At 34.3% G+C, this 14733-nt stretch overlaps 1 protein-coding gene across 1 annotated transcript in view; it reads right to left on the reverse strand.

Moving 5' to 3' along the window:
- MMRN1 (multimerin 1) overlaps positions 1-12908 on the reverse strand; it is a 57854-nt gene extending 44946 nt beyond the window's left edge. The window contains exon 1 of the mRNA XM_004756069.3: positions 12209-12908. Within this exon, the coding sequence (XP_004756126.1) occupies positions 12209-12783 (575 nt within the window). The 5' untranslated portion in view covers positions 12784-12908. The remainder of the gene's footprint in view (positions 1-12208) is intronic.
- Positions 12909-14733: the final 1825 nt, after the last annotated feature.

Raw genomic sequence — 14733 nt, forward strand, 5'->3', positions numbered from 1 at the left:
GATTCTTCGGATTTTCCAAGTTAATATGTAAAAGGTTTGTTCTAGGGAAAACCAGGCAGCTTTCGTTACTTATGAAGATCAGCCAGCTTGCAGACCATGCAAAATAGAAGGAAGAAAAAGGATTCCAGCTGGACTTAAATGACTTGAAGTCTTGTGGATAATGAACGAAGAGAAGCATCGTAAATAAACAGTCTACTCTATACTGTAATTTTGACTGAAATGTTTTAGAAACCTGGTCTCCCAAGGATCTAGTAAAAAGACTGAATTAAAAAAAAAATGTTCCATTAATTAGTGATTTGCCATTTGAAGCATAACCTGAAAAGTCTGTGACCTAATCCTATACATTCTTATCCTGAACCGAGAGTAGACTGAGCAACAAAGGAGTCATTTAAATAATGACCAGTATAAATATTTTCTTTAAGAAATAAAAGACAACAATCGACCAATTAACAGCATCCATTTATATTAGTCTTTAAAACTCATATTGATAAATTGCTTGCCATCTTATCGTAAAAGGCAGAATGTTCCAACTTGTATACTGATAACCTGTGGCTTGAATTGACATAGTTATATGAAAATCATAGGAACTGTGGATATTCATTAGACATCGAGTTAAGCAAAGCCTCCACCATAAATTAGCTAATGGTATATAATTTTTCCCTAGGAAGTTAGAGAAGATTTTGTGTTTGAGAGACTTTATGAAGTGAAGGGACTTTATGATTTTGTTTCCTGCCATCTCCTATTTAGAGGAATTTAGGGATTCAAAGAGGAACAAGAGGAAAATGAAACAGTCACGGCTACCTCTGAAAAAACATTCTCAGAGAAAGAGAATTATTTTGCAACTCTCCTATCTGCTCCCACACCTCACCTAACAAACATCTATGCCTCTTTGACTTGAGAATCATTCTTTACTTTGTACCTAAAGGTGACCACAAACAAATGATAAACATATATACATGTATTAATGAATTCATAAATGCCTCAAGGAAAGGACTGTTTTCCATGGGATTTAATTTGTAGATAAGAATATTTGTTGATCCTTCACAAAAGAATAGTCCGTTCATGTTGCTACTCATTTACCTTTTGAGGAACACTTGTTCTAATTACAAGGCAAGGACTGCATGGAAATATATTCCAGTAAAACCACCTGAGCTAAGTTTGTCCATCACTAACAGTGAAATTATGAAATTATGGTATAGTACATCATCATACACTAAACCCCTGAAACACATAGCAATTAAATTCCCACCAAACTCAATGATGATTAGTAATATAAACATATTCTAAATATATCAAAAGTAGTCATGTGTTTTTAATGACAAGTGTTTACTACTTTTGTAAATCCAACCTGCTCATTTCTCAACTCGGTAGCGTATGTGGTAAATTTCTTCTCTCTTTCTCTGCCCCTCTCTCTCCTACAAGTTAGTAAAAAGTATTTCATTCTAAGGGGGGAGGGGGTTTGGGAGAAGGGGGTGGGATTATGGACATTGAGGAGGGTATGTGCTTTGGTGAGTGCTGTGAAGTGTGTAAACCTGGTGATTCACAGACCTGTACCCCTGGGGATAAAAATATATGTTTATAAAAAATAAAAAATTAAAAGTCAAAAAAAAAATAAAAGCAAAATAAATATCAAAAGCAAGAATATATCCTAACAAGCCTAATTTTGTTGATGTCAGTAATAAGGGAAGAAAACAATCAAATAAAGCCTTACGTGGTTCAGTAGTTCAGGTACTAAGTTCCTGAGGATAAATATGTGCTCTAAGTTTGCAAACAAAAAACAAACAAAACAAAACACCAGTTTTCAGATAACACCGCCAACCAGAGTCAATGTTCTCCCTAGCACACTATCCTAATTTAACAATACATTAAAATTTCACGGACAACAAGAGCCAAAAGGTGGAAACAATCAAAGTGCCTATGGACAGATGAATGGAGAAACAAAATGTGACATATACTGGGGTGCGTGGGTGGCTCAGTTGTATGAGTGGCTGCCTTGGGCTCAGATCATGAACCCAAGGTCCTGAGATCAAGCCCCACATTGGCCTCCCTGCTCAGCGCGGGAGCCTGCTTCTCCCTCTTCTCCCTCTCCCTCTGCCTGCCATTCCCCTTGCTTGTGCTCTCTCTCTCACTTTATAATAAATATCTCTATAATAAATGTATTAAATTTATATATATTTATTATAGATAAATTTATAATACATTTATATAAATTTATTTATCCATAAATAAATATCTCTCTCACTCTATAATAAATAAATTAAATAAATAAATGAATAAGTGAATAAATAAAATCTTTTAAAAAATGTGATATATAGGTATCTATCATCTACTTATCTACAATGGAATATTATTCCATCTTAAAAAGGAAAGGAATTCTGCCACATGCTACAATATGAATGGTGAAAAGGGAGAAAGACAGAAAGGGAAGAATAGGGAAAGGAGGGGTTTCTCTCAGTTTCACGACCATCATAAACACAGTTTTGCCCCCCTCTGAAGTCAGACTCAGAAGGTCATTTCTGATGATGAAGGGCTGCCTGCTGGACAAGGTTTTCATTCTCCTTTTACTCCACACATGTGGCAAATGAGGAAGAGATTGCATTTCTGTGTCTGGAGTTTTTGTTTCTGTTTATTCCCTGAATGAAGCAGAAGGGGAGGAGCAGAGACTGGGATAGTACATAAGCGAAACAAAATAATAAGGAAAAGTTTCCTTGACTAGAGGGGCAGGTAACGTAGTTGTTGACTTATGCTTGAGCCAGACTGACTACTTGGAGATTTTGACTCTACTGTTACCAGCCATTAGCTTGTTCATTACATGTGGCTTCCTCTTCTATATAGTAAGTATAATAATATAACCTATCTCACAGGGTTGTTGTGAGACCAAATGAATTAATATAAATCACTGCTGCTGCTGATTACATGATTCAGAGAGTTAGTAGGATTTTTTTACCAGGAGACTAGGTAACTGTGTATCTACTAATATATTTATATATCTCCCGATTTTGCCATATATGCAAATAGAGACACACGACTCCTTTTACACTTCTCTAATGACCTGATAACTTTACCTTAACCGTAATTGCTTATACAGATATACATTATGTGTGTGTGTGTATATGTATATATATATTTTTTTCTCCCTTCCCCTCTGCCTCCCCTACTGCTCGCACTCTCTCAAATAAATAAATAAAATCTTTAAAATAATAATAATAATTTCCAAAAAACCATCACAGAACATTATCATCATCCTTTTTGTTCAGATCACATGATGAGCTTAGCTCCTAGAATATTTATATATATAAATTTTTTTTCAAAATGTTTCTATAGTCTTTTTTAAAAAAGATTAATTTATTTATCTAAGGGAGAGAGAAACGGACGGTATAAGTAGGAAGAGGGGCCTAGGGAGAGAATTTTCAAGCAGACTCCCTGCTGAGTGTGGAGCCCCACATAGGGTTTGATCTCACCACCCTGAGATCCTGAACTGAGCAGAAATCAAGAGTTGGACACTTAACGACTGTGCCACCCAGACACTCCAAAATGTTTCTATAGTCTTAAAAAATTATGAACATAAATACTTCCCAAATGTTATGAAATCTTTATTTTATACAAGTCCTTATTTTTTAATTGGACTATAATAAGAACACCTTTATCAAATTATTAATCTAAGAGACTAGAATTTACATGAGTTCACCAGTCATGAATGAGAAAGTACTCCAAAAAAATAGACATATACACAATATGAAAGAAGAAATAATAGAAATTGAAAGTAAGTACTTACATATAGTAATGATTCTTAACATAAATCACACATGAATAAAACATTAGACTTTTTATATTTAATTTGGCTCTTAGTCCAAAAGTAAGTTTGTCTAGATATTAATCTCCTTAAAAAAACAACTTATTTTCAAACAAAATTTTATTTGTAATTCATTAATATTTTAATTTAAGTACCTTTATATAGTCCATGTTTTTCAAAATTCTACATAATATTTAACTTGGATAGAAGTATTAGTTTTATAAAAGATTCATGTGAAAATGTATTTAGAACTGGACACCTGCGTGGCTCAGTCAGTTAATCATCTGCCTTTGGCTCAGGTCCTGATGGGATGGAGCCCCATGTAGGGCTTCCTGCTCAGCGGGGAGCCTGTTTCTCCCTCTGCCTGCCTCTCCTCCTGCTTGTACACTCTTTCTCTCTCTCTGGCAAATAAACTTAAAAAATAAATAAGGAAATAAAACATTTTTAAAACAAATTTTGAAAGGCAATCACACAATGCTCAGATCATGGGGAATTTCTAATATTCTGATGCTTTGACTTTCTGGTTAATTTAGGTTTTAAGAATAAACTTTTTTTTTACATACCAACTTTTGCAATTAAAGTCTTTTGTCAGACATCATTAATTTGCCTTCCATCGTGGGCAGTGTATGGTAAATGTAATTGAGTTTTTGATGATAGAGGATTATACAGTGCTCAGAGTCACAAATTATTTTGTATATATATATAATATTTTCAGTGTAAAATTTTAGGAGAATGAGCTGAATGTGTCCCCATTCCATAGAGTTTGAACAATTTAGTCCAACCTATTTTTTAAATTTTAAAGCTAATGATAGTATATTTTTAAGAGACACAGTGACTTAGAAATGTAGAACATATTATATATACAATATATATTTATATGTTTATAAGTAATAATTCTTAAAGTTATTTAAATATAATAGTTTTTCATAAATTTGTCTTATTTTACCTAAATTTATTTTATTTTTTGTTTCTTTTCCTCACAATCTGATTTCAGCCTATTCGGGAACATTGTAAACTGCTTCTGTTCCAGTAGGTGTCAGGCTCTCCCAGTGTGCAGACCAGAAAGCCTCAGAAAAGGCATGCTAACAGATGCTGTGATGCTTAATTCTATACTTATTCCAGTTATTCCTGTAAACTGAGTCTTTTAGCATTTTGTCTTAAATAATAAATGTTTAAAGTAGTATTTTCATATTGAAAAAGCCAAAAGGAAATACAAAAATTTCTCATTTAACCACCTAGGATTATATAAGCACTCATTAAATTCTAGCATGTGTAATACAGTATGTATTTATATATCCAGTAGTAATTTAGGGAGGAGAAATATCAAAGGAATGAAATAAAAGGAAATGATTAATGAGACAAAATTAAGACACAGAATATTGTCCACTAAGTGTTGGTTTTCACTGGCAGTAATCTGTAGATGCATTTATTTCCCAAGGAAATTTAAGAACATACTCTTTAACATTATGGTGTGTTTCTCTTAAGAATTTTACAGCTTGTGAGAGCAATCCCCTTCAGATGCTATTAGGTTTGATAATAAGTTTGCAAAATACACATGACATAGATTGAATGTTTGTGTCCTCCCAAAATTTATATGTTGAAATCCAAATACCCAATATAATAATATTGGGACTAGGGCCATTGGGAGACAGCAGTGCCCACTTGATGGGATTAGTGCCTTTTTTTTTTTTTTAAGATTTTATTTATTTATTTGTTATTGGGAGAGAAAGAAAGAAGGCACAAGGAGGGGAAGTGGCAGGCAGAGGGAGAAGCAGACTCCCCGCTGAGCAGGGAGGGTGATGTGAGACTCAATCCCAGGACTCTGGGATCATGAGCTGAGCTAAAGGCAGACACTTAATTGACTGAGCCACCCAGGCATCCCTGGGATTAGTGCTCTTATTAAAGAGGCCCTAGAGAGATTCTCTCATACCTTCTTTCATGTTTGAAATCTGGAAATCCAGAAAAGGGTTCTCCCTTGTCCATGCTATTCTTAGACATCCAGTTTTCAAAACTGTGAGAAGTAAATTTCTGTTGTTTATAATCCAGTCTGTGTTATTTTGGTATAGCAGTCTCAAGGAACTGAGACAATATATAAATTTAGTTGATCAGATTTTTCACACCCCAAACCTACTCATAATTCACAGAAATAAGTAGAAAAATGCATATTACAATAGTAGAATTAACGTAATGGTTAGTTTTTATAATTTTAAATTTTTTTTAATGTGTTCAAAATTTTTACTTAAAGCGATCTAGTGAAAGATTTAGAGAACTTGCCATTTTAAACGTTATTTTAGAAGTCATAATTCATTTAAAGTAAGCTACCTACTTGTACACAAAACAAGTTATGTAGCTTATAGAAAAAGAGTAAATAAATGAAGTTCTAAAAGAAAGGTCATTAAACTTAGCAAATAAGATGGTTGTCTTGATTGGCATTCAACTTTTATTTCATTTCTGGCATGCTTCATTAATATTTTACCATATTTATGACAATTATGTATTCAAAATAAAATAAATAAAAAAGTAGAAATCTCTCTCACTAGCCCTGGTTTCTGTTCTATTCTCTCCTCCCTTTCATTAAAACCAACCAACAAACCAACCACAAAAGCAAATAAATAAAAACAAACAAAAAGCTCTCCTTAGCCAAGTGTCAATATTTTCATATTTTCCAGTTTTATATCTATAGTCTTGATCTCTTCTTTGAACTCCAAATCCACCCAATTAAAAAAAAACTAAAAGCAACCTATAGAATGGGCGAAGATATTTGCAAACAACATATCTGATAAAGGGCTAATTTCCAAAATCTATAAAGAATTTACCAAATTTGGGCACCTGGGTGGCTCAGTTGGCTAAGCAACTGCCTTTGGCTCAGGTCATGATCCTGGAATCCCAGGATGGAGTCCCACGAGTCTGCTTCTCCTGTTGACCTCTCTCCTCTCATAATTTCTCTCTCTCTCTCTCTCAAATAAATAAGTAAAATCTTAAGAAAAAAAAAAGAATTTACCAAATTCAACACCCAAAAAATAATAACCCAGTTAAGAAAGGAGCAGAAGACATGAACAGACATTTTTCCAAAGAAGATATAAAAATGGCTAACGGATATATGAAAAGATGCTCAACATCACTCATCATCAAGGAAATTCAAATCAAACCACAAAGAGATACCACCAAACACCTGTCAGAGTGGTTAAAATGAACAACACAGGAAATGGCAGATATTGGCCAGGATGTGGAGAAAGGGGAAACCTCTTACATTGTTGGTGGGAATGCAAACTGGTGTAGCCCCTGTGGAAAACAATATGGAGATTCCATGAAAAGTTAAGAATAGAACTTCCTTCTGACCCAGCAATTGCACTACTAGGCATTTACCCAAAGGAAACAAAAATACTGATTTGAAGGTATACATGCACCCCAATATGTGTAGCAGCATTATCAACAATAGCCAAACTATGGAAAGAACCCAAGTGTCCACCACATGATAAATGGATAAAGAAGTGGTATATATATTCAATGAAATATTACTCAGCCATCAAAAGAATGAAATCTTGTCATTTTCAATAACATGAATGGAGCCACAATGTATTATGCTGAGTGAAATAAGTGAAGAGAAAGACAAACACTGTATGATTTCACTCATATAGAGAATGTAAGAAACAAAACAGATGAACATAGGGGAAGGAAAAAAGAGAGAGAGGAAAGCAAACCATAAGAGACTCTTAACTATAAAGAAACCTGAGGGTTGCCAGAAGGGAGGTGGGGGGTAGATTGGCTATATCCATGGTGGGTATTAAGGAGGCCACTAGTGATGAACGCTGGGTGTTATATGTAAGTGATGAATCACTAAATCCTACTCTTAAAACAAGCAAGCAAACAAACAAACAAACAAACAAAAAGAAAGGCAAGGTTCTCATTTTCATGGGATGTATGTTTTATTGCAGAAAGACTGAAAAGACATGGCTGTCTCCATAAATAAACTTAATAATTTCACATCAGTGTCATGAAGAAAAAATAGGGGTGATACAATAAGAATGGCAAATTTACACCAGTTAATCAGAGTTTTCATTGATGAGGGACATTAAAGATGAAGACACATGAGGAAAGGAATTTTCTCTCTTTTTGTACACTGAAAGAAAAACCTTCTAGCAAGAACAAACAGGAAGTTTTCTTGAGATGCATATAAACTGGACAAGTTCAGTATCAAGAGAGGTCAGTGTGGCCAGAGGAAAAGAAGTTGAATGAACTTGGGAGTGTGATGAAGATGAGATCATAGAGAAAGTCAGGAGTCATATCAAGCAAGACCCTATGGGCCAGGGTGAGGATTTAGGATTTTATTCTAAATGAAAAGCTACTGAGAGATTTTTAGTATGTGAACAAAATGTTAAATTCCATAAATTTTAAGACAACATCTCTGAAATCAAGAATACATTTTAAAATCAATGACATTTTTCAGTCACTCTTGTCAAACAGTAGTTAGTGCCATTGCCTTAGAGACACCTTAAGCAGTTTCATTTATATTTTCATTTTAAGTTACAAAAGAGTGACATGTGTATATGTATATATCCATATATATGAAATAATCTCTAAGAGATAAGTAAGTCTAAAAATTCTAAGAAATAATGTCATACTTTTCTTTCTTATAGTATATGAAATAATGTGTCACAAAAGATGAAGTCTTATATCAAATGAAATTCATTAATCTGATTTAAAAGTTTTAACACCCAATGATATATGTCAAATTTATTTAAAAAAAAAAAAGTTGAAAGGATCTTTCACTTGAATGGAACATGAATTACAAGGGATAAGAGTGGTAATATTTGGACAAGCTAGGAGTCTGGTGGTAGATAATGGTGCCTAGGAAAGGATGGTGTAGTGAGGGTAGAGAGGGATTTGAGAGATACTGGAAGAAGTACCAAGAAGAAGTCTTGATATATTAGATAAAAGGAGGGAAGAAAAATGTCATGGATATATCAAGGGTTTCTGGTTAGGGAGCTAGACATTAACTGAGATGATGAAGATTCACATAGGTGTGTACAGGGTTGGGATTGTGGGAAAAGTTAATTAGGCAATTGATATCTATCTATACCTCATTTAACCAAGTATCTTCTTGGGGAAGGTCTACCCACCTTCAAGGTAGGTCATTCACTCTGTCACATACTCTCATAAGCGTCATTCAGAATGTTTACCACCATTTGGTTTCAATATCAGCCTTCGTGATTCACTGTTTTTCCTCCTCATGTCCTTCCCATTGGAATATAGACTCCACGAGGGCAGAAGAGGGGGCCGTTTTGTTCACTATTTTACCCTCAAAATGAACACAATGCTGGGGACATATTAGGTCCTCCACAAATAATTTTCCAATGCATAAATAGGTTAATTCTAATGTCTTTTTAAAAAATCTGCCTATTTCAGAGTCCATTCACTGATCAATAACCACTCTACCAGATAGTAAACCACAGCTCTGGGGTAGCCAACAGTTCCTGCAGCACTAAGACTAAGAGAGTACAAGATGAGACAAGAATATGCCAGCAAAATTCTATAGGATTCCTTTTACCTAGAATCACTGTAAAGTTCCAAGAGCAATAATGAAAAACGAAACAAAACAAAATAAGCACAACAAGGAAAACCTAAAATAAATCATCTAGATTTTATCATAAAGAAACAAGAATATTTCTTTGGGAAAGATTCTTCTTTATATTCAAATATTAATCTATAAATTTTACATTCAGCTTGTTAAATATTTATTGTGTACCTATTATAACCCAGAGACCTTGTTAGCATTCAAATGTGTCTCTATAAGAAAGGAGATCACAAAGGTCACTGTAATTATAATACACTATTGTAAGTGCAGTGATAAAAGAATTCAAGGAACGCTCTATGAAAGTTGGAAGACGCACCTCACAGCCTGAGAATGCTTTCTGGAGCTATTATTATTGGGTGAAAAGGAAGAAGATGATGGGAAAAGGACATGTTAGCCAGAGGGATGAACAAGGAACAAAGACAGGTTTAATAGCATATTGTGGACCAGAGACCTACAAATTTTACTGGCCAGAACGTCAAAGACAAGGCTGGGGAGGTAGGCAGAAGACAGATCAAAGATGACATTGTACGGTTAACTGTGTAAGGATCTGAGCTTTGTTCTGGAAGCAAAGAATAGCCTCTGAGGGCTCATAAGCAGGGGCATAAACTAGTCACTCTCACTTAACCATTTGGGAGAACAGATCGCATTTGCTGAAGGAGTATAATATAGGGGTTGAAAGTTACATCACTGAAGCCTGCCAGCAGGGTTTGAATCTACAAGATTTACTTTTAAGTGACCTTAGTTAAATTACTTAATCTCTCTGCAAGAAATAATAACAGAATCTTCTTCATGAAGTTATGGTAGTGATCAAATGATTGAAGAAAAATATATGTGTATTTTCTTTAGAAAATCCATGGGATGACATTAAAGGTTACACCTTTAACATCTTATTTCCTCCTAATACATATTGAGTTTTAAAAATCTGGAAGATATGTTATTGCTCAGTTTTTATAAGACATATCCCTGCAGGCAGAATCATTCTTACTTTAAAAATTCTATGTGTCCTTAGAAACTAGAACAGTGTTAGGCACATAATAAAACAACTAGCATTTATTTAAAAGCAAGTATTTCAGCGCCCAGCTAGCTCAGTCGGTAGAGCATGAGACTCTTAAAAGCAATCTAATTATGAAATAATACTATATAAAATGTGACATTTTAATGTGGATTTTTCTGCTTGTTTTCACTATATTTCATATTCTATTGAAAAATCTCTTGATGACAGTATCTTTAAAAAGTTCATAATCATTTTCAATGAGTACTAAGAGTTCTATATAATTGGTTTAAAAAATAAAATCATGCAATCTAATAAAGTGACATGGCATTTGCTATCATCATTTAATAGACCACATCCTGTTGTCCCTCAACGTGAGAAAGTTTAATTTATATGTTAAAATGTCTGTTATAGGCATAGTTTACCCAACCTAAGTTGAACATTTTGTAATCTGTAAAATTAGTTTTATAATACATTGCTATTGTTCTAAATTCCACTAAGTAAATAAATATTTAGTTAGAATCAGACTTACTTATATATTTTTAAAAATTCCATAACCTTTGAAATACAGTGAAATAATGGGATTTAAAAATAAAGAATACATAGATATGAATCTATTGGCTTATATTCTTCCCAGTGTCTCCTCATCGTATCAATATCAATAACTATCAATACCTATATCTGATATTGTTATCAGTATCAATAACACTGATACTCATCAATATCAATAACTGCTTTGACATGATGTCTCTCACAGAGCAGGTGTAAGCTACTATCATTGCCTTAAACTATGTTATATAGTTAGTAAGATGTTTAATTCAACTAAGATCCCAAGGCATTATTTGATGTCTTGAAATTATTTTGTTGTAGGTAAAAGGTATTTGAAAGTTTAGTTTCATAACACTAAACTACTAGTATTCCAATCAGATTGCTCTGGACACTGAACAAATAAAAACATTGGCCTTCATTTTTCACAGCTATTTTGTTTGTTTGTTTGTTTTAGTATTCTGGGGGCCCTTTGGAAAGTCTTCCTTAACAGTACTTTTAAAAGTTTTTTTATTTTTTTACTTCAACAATTCACATGGACTTTGCTTGAATTTTATATCAAAATCCATTTGAAAAATGGGCTTTTCTACTCATCACATTCATGATAATGGTATAACTCAATATAAGAGTACTAGTAAAATATGTTTCTTAGCACCTGTTCTGTGAGAAGCATACATCTAAGTATGTTCAAATAATATGAACCTTGCAGGATCACTCTGTGAACTTGGTATTTTTATCTGTACCTCCATACCATATCTGTATTTTTACATAGGAAAAAAGGCAGTCAGGGAACCCCATTAACTTGCTCAAAGTCACCAACTGAGACATTACTGGATCCGGGATTCCACCCCAGCTCTGCTTGGTTTGATCTTGAGAATTATATCTTCAACAGCACCAGGCTCTGTCAACTTTTAAGTCTGTTCACATCTCGCTGTACTGTCATTTTTCCTTCATGTTGTGGGTGTCCTTCTGAGGCCCACCAATATACCCTTGAGTTGAATAAGCAATTAACAATCACTGTAGTATTAAGTGTTTGTTAGTGAGCATCTCAAGTAAAAGCCCCATTATAAATGACTACGATCAGTTCAATTAAAACAAAATAGCTGTATTTTTTTGGTTCATCTTTTCTACATTAGATAAAGTAATGCTTAATTACCTTATCTAACTGAAATGTGATCCAATTTCATCCTGAACATGAAAACATTTTCTAAGAGTGAGAAACTGTTAGCTTGCAATCTTACAGACTTTATAATTAAGGAGAGAAAAAAAAAAAGAAGAAAGAAAAGGAAAGAATCTTTCTTACTTTCCTCTAGTTGTTTCAAAACTTGATTTTTGGTAGTTGGTTTTCTGGCTTCCACTGCTGTCACCTCTGCTGAGGTATGTTTCCCGTGGGGACCGATTTCCCAGGTCGCCTGCAACTGCTTTGGGAGAGATGGCTTGTTGATTTGACTTTCTGGCAAAGCTCTGAAGAAATTTCATTGTAGAGTTGGAAAGGACCACTGACTCTGCTCTTGGGCTGAACTTGAGGCTAGGTTTGGTTGGGAGGGCGAGAGGCTGTAACTTCAGCGCCCCTTCTGTCTTCTCTGGGGGTGTGAGAGTTTGGTTTCCCACACCCTCAGGAGGTGTGCCTCTTTTTGAGGGAGGCAGTGTTGATTTTAGAAGACGCTTTTCAAAGGTTCTTGCCTCAGGAATTGTAGCTATCTCAGCTGACATGATCTGAGGGGTTGGAAGCATTTTATTTAGAGGAACCGTAGCAGAGGCTATGTTCTCCTGGGAGCTTGCATCCTCAGGGGTTGTCCAAGTATGCGTGGTGTTGATAAGCCCAAAGCCCCCATTCCATAAACTAGAAAGCAGAATAAATAGCTTTGCTCTCTTCATCTCAGTAGTTTGTAGCAAGAAAGCTCATGTGAAACTGGGAGATACAGTCCTTCTAGTCTTTTCAACAGCTGCTTCCACACTGACTCCGCTAAGACAGAGCTTTGCCAATTTGAGATGTGCAGAGGAAACAGGTTTCTGTGTTTTGTAATGGACTCAGGAAGTTTGATTTCCTGTTTCTTTAGGTTTTGTGTGATCTGTGACCTCGGGTGGGATGGATCTATGGAGGTGGCGAAGGGTGTCTGACGAAGCTAAGGGTAAATGGGAAAACACAGGCAATTATTATCAGGGAAATCATGAGAAAAACATGAAGTAACTTTTCTTTCCTATGTCCACTCATGTTTCATTGGTTGCTGATTTGAAGAGAAATTTCACATTGATGATAGAGAGTATGGAATTTTGTTTGGATGAGCTGGATCAAGGAGTTTAACACTTTGTTCTATTACACAGGGAAAATGAGAAAAAGAAATTATGACGTTTCTTTTCCACTGTGCCCCATCCAGAGAATCACATTTTGTTCAAATGCTTATATGCATGCACAACAAACAAAAACTCATTGACAGAGTCCCTAACCTTTTACACATCACAGGCTGAATTATGAAAAAAAAATATATATATATACCCCTATTTTTATAAATATACTTCTGCCAAAGCATTACTTGAAGTTAATCTCAGTGATGACAAGTAATACCAAAAAATAGAAGTGTAGATTATTGAATTATACAGGTATATATGGAACTTACTTTAAATTTTGCTGTTAGAACTTCTCAGAACCAGTTTATGGAATGAATAGTAAGAATTTTGGATAATAACAGATGAAGAAAAATGAAGTCATGTGAAAATAGATTAAAATGGAATCATATATAATGCTTTTGTACTTCTACTGTGTTGCAAAAGGATATTAACTGTAGGTAATAGAGAACTAAATTGATTAAAGACTTTTCTATGGTTGTTTTCCTAGTAGAGATGCTTCATAGGATTTATGACTTCACTACTATAGCAAATCTCTGATTTTCAGGCTTCAATTAAGCTCTCTCATCTGTAAAAAAATTCCACAGCAGACTCTTTGGACATATAAATAACACATTATAACAGTTCATCCACTCTTTCATTCTTTCAGTAATTACCCAAACCCTCAGTCAGCTTCAGCTGACTTAGGTGCTGAGATTACGAAGCAAGAATATTCTTGGCTCTCTACTTGCTTATGGTCTGTTATGTTATCTTAAGCTCAGATCTATGTGTAATTAATCTTTCTGCCCACTTTGTGCAAAGCATTAGGCTTTTGCTGATATTCAGCCATAGAATTTTTTTCTTTCAGAATTGGATAACCAAAAAAAGAAAAAATAGATAACCAGAAACCTCATGCCTGTTGCGTTACATATTACTGTAAATACATACTCTTGTCCCTAATCCTGTATTCAGACCACCAGGATTTGGAACAAGGCCTACTTTTTCTCTGAACTACTAACTACTTGGTCATAATACTTCTTCCCTCCCTTTAATTTTTACCATTTATTTCTACAAGTATACTGTTGACAAATTAGAGATCTATAATAAGTTATTTAAACCAAGACACATACTAATCAGTAGAAACCCTAATTAACTTTAATATGAATTAAAACCCATCTGTTTCTTGAATATATACCACAGAAAAATCCAACAAACCTTGCATTAGTAAAAAAGTAAATAGATCCAACACAGATAATCCAGGCAGTAATTCATCACTAAAAAGAACAATGAAACTGTATAATTTTCATAACACAATTTTTTTTCTTTTTTTACTACTAAGAGAAAGACATTACAGCATCTTTATCTGTAAAAGACACGAACAACTAGCCTTGGCTTAGAGCAAACTAGTAATTCAGGAAAACCCAAGTAAAAATCTTCTATTTAGTGTACAATTTTAAATACATTTTCTTAGATTTAATAAAAGCAGAGGAATAGGCTGCCTTG

The sequence above is a fragment of the Mustela putorius genome, unplaced genomic scaffold (genome assembly GCF_011764305.1).
Source record: "Mustela putorius furo isolate JIRA1106 unplaced genomic scaffold, ASM1176430v1.1 tig00000382_pilon_pilon_pilon, whole genome shotgun sequence".
NCBI classification, from domain to species: Eukaryota; Metazoa; Chordata; class Mammalia; order Carnivora; family Mustelidae; genus Mustela; species Mustela putorius.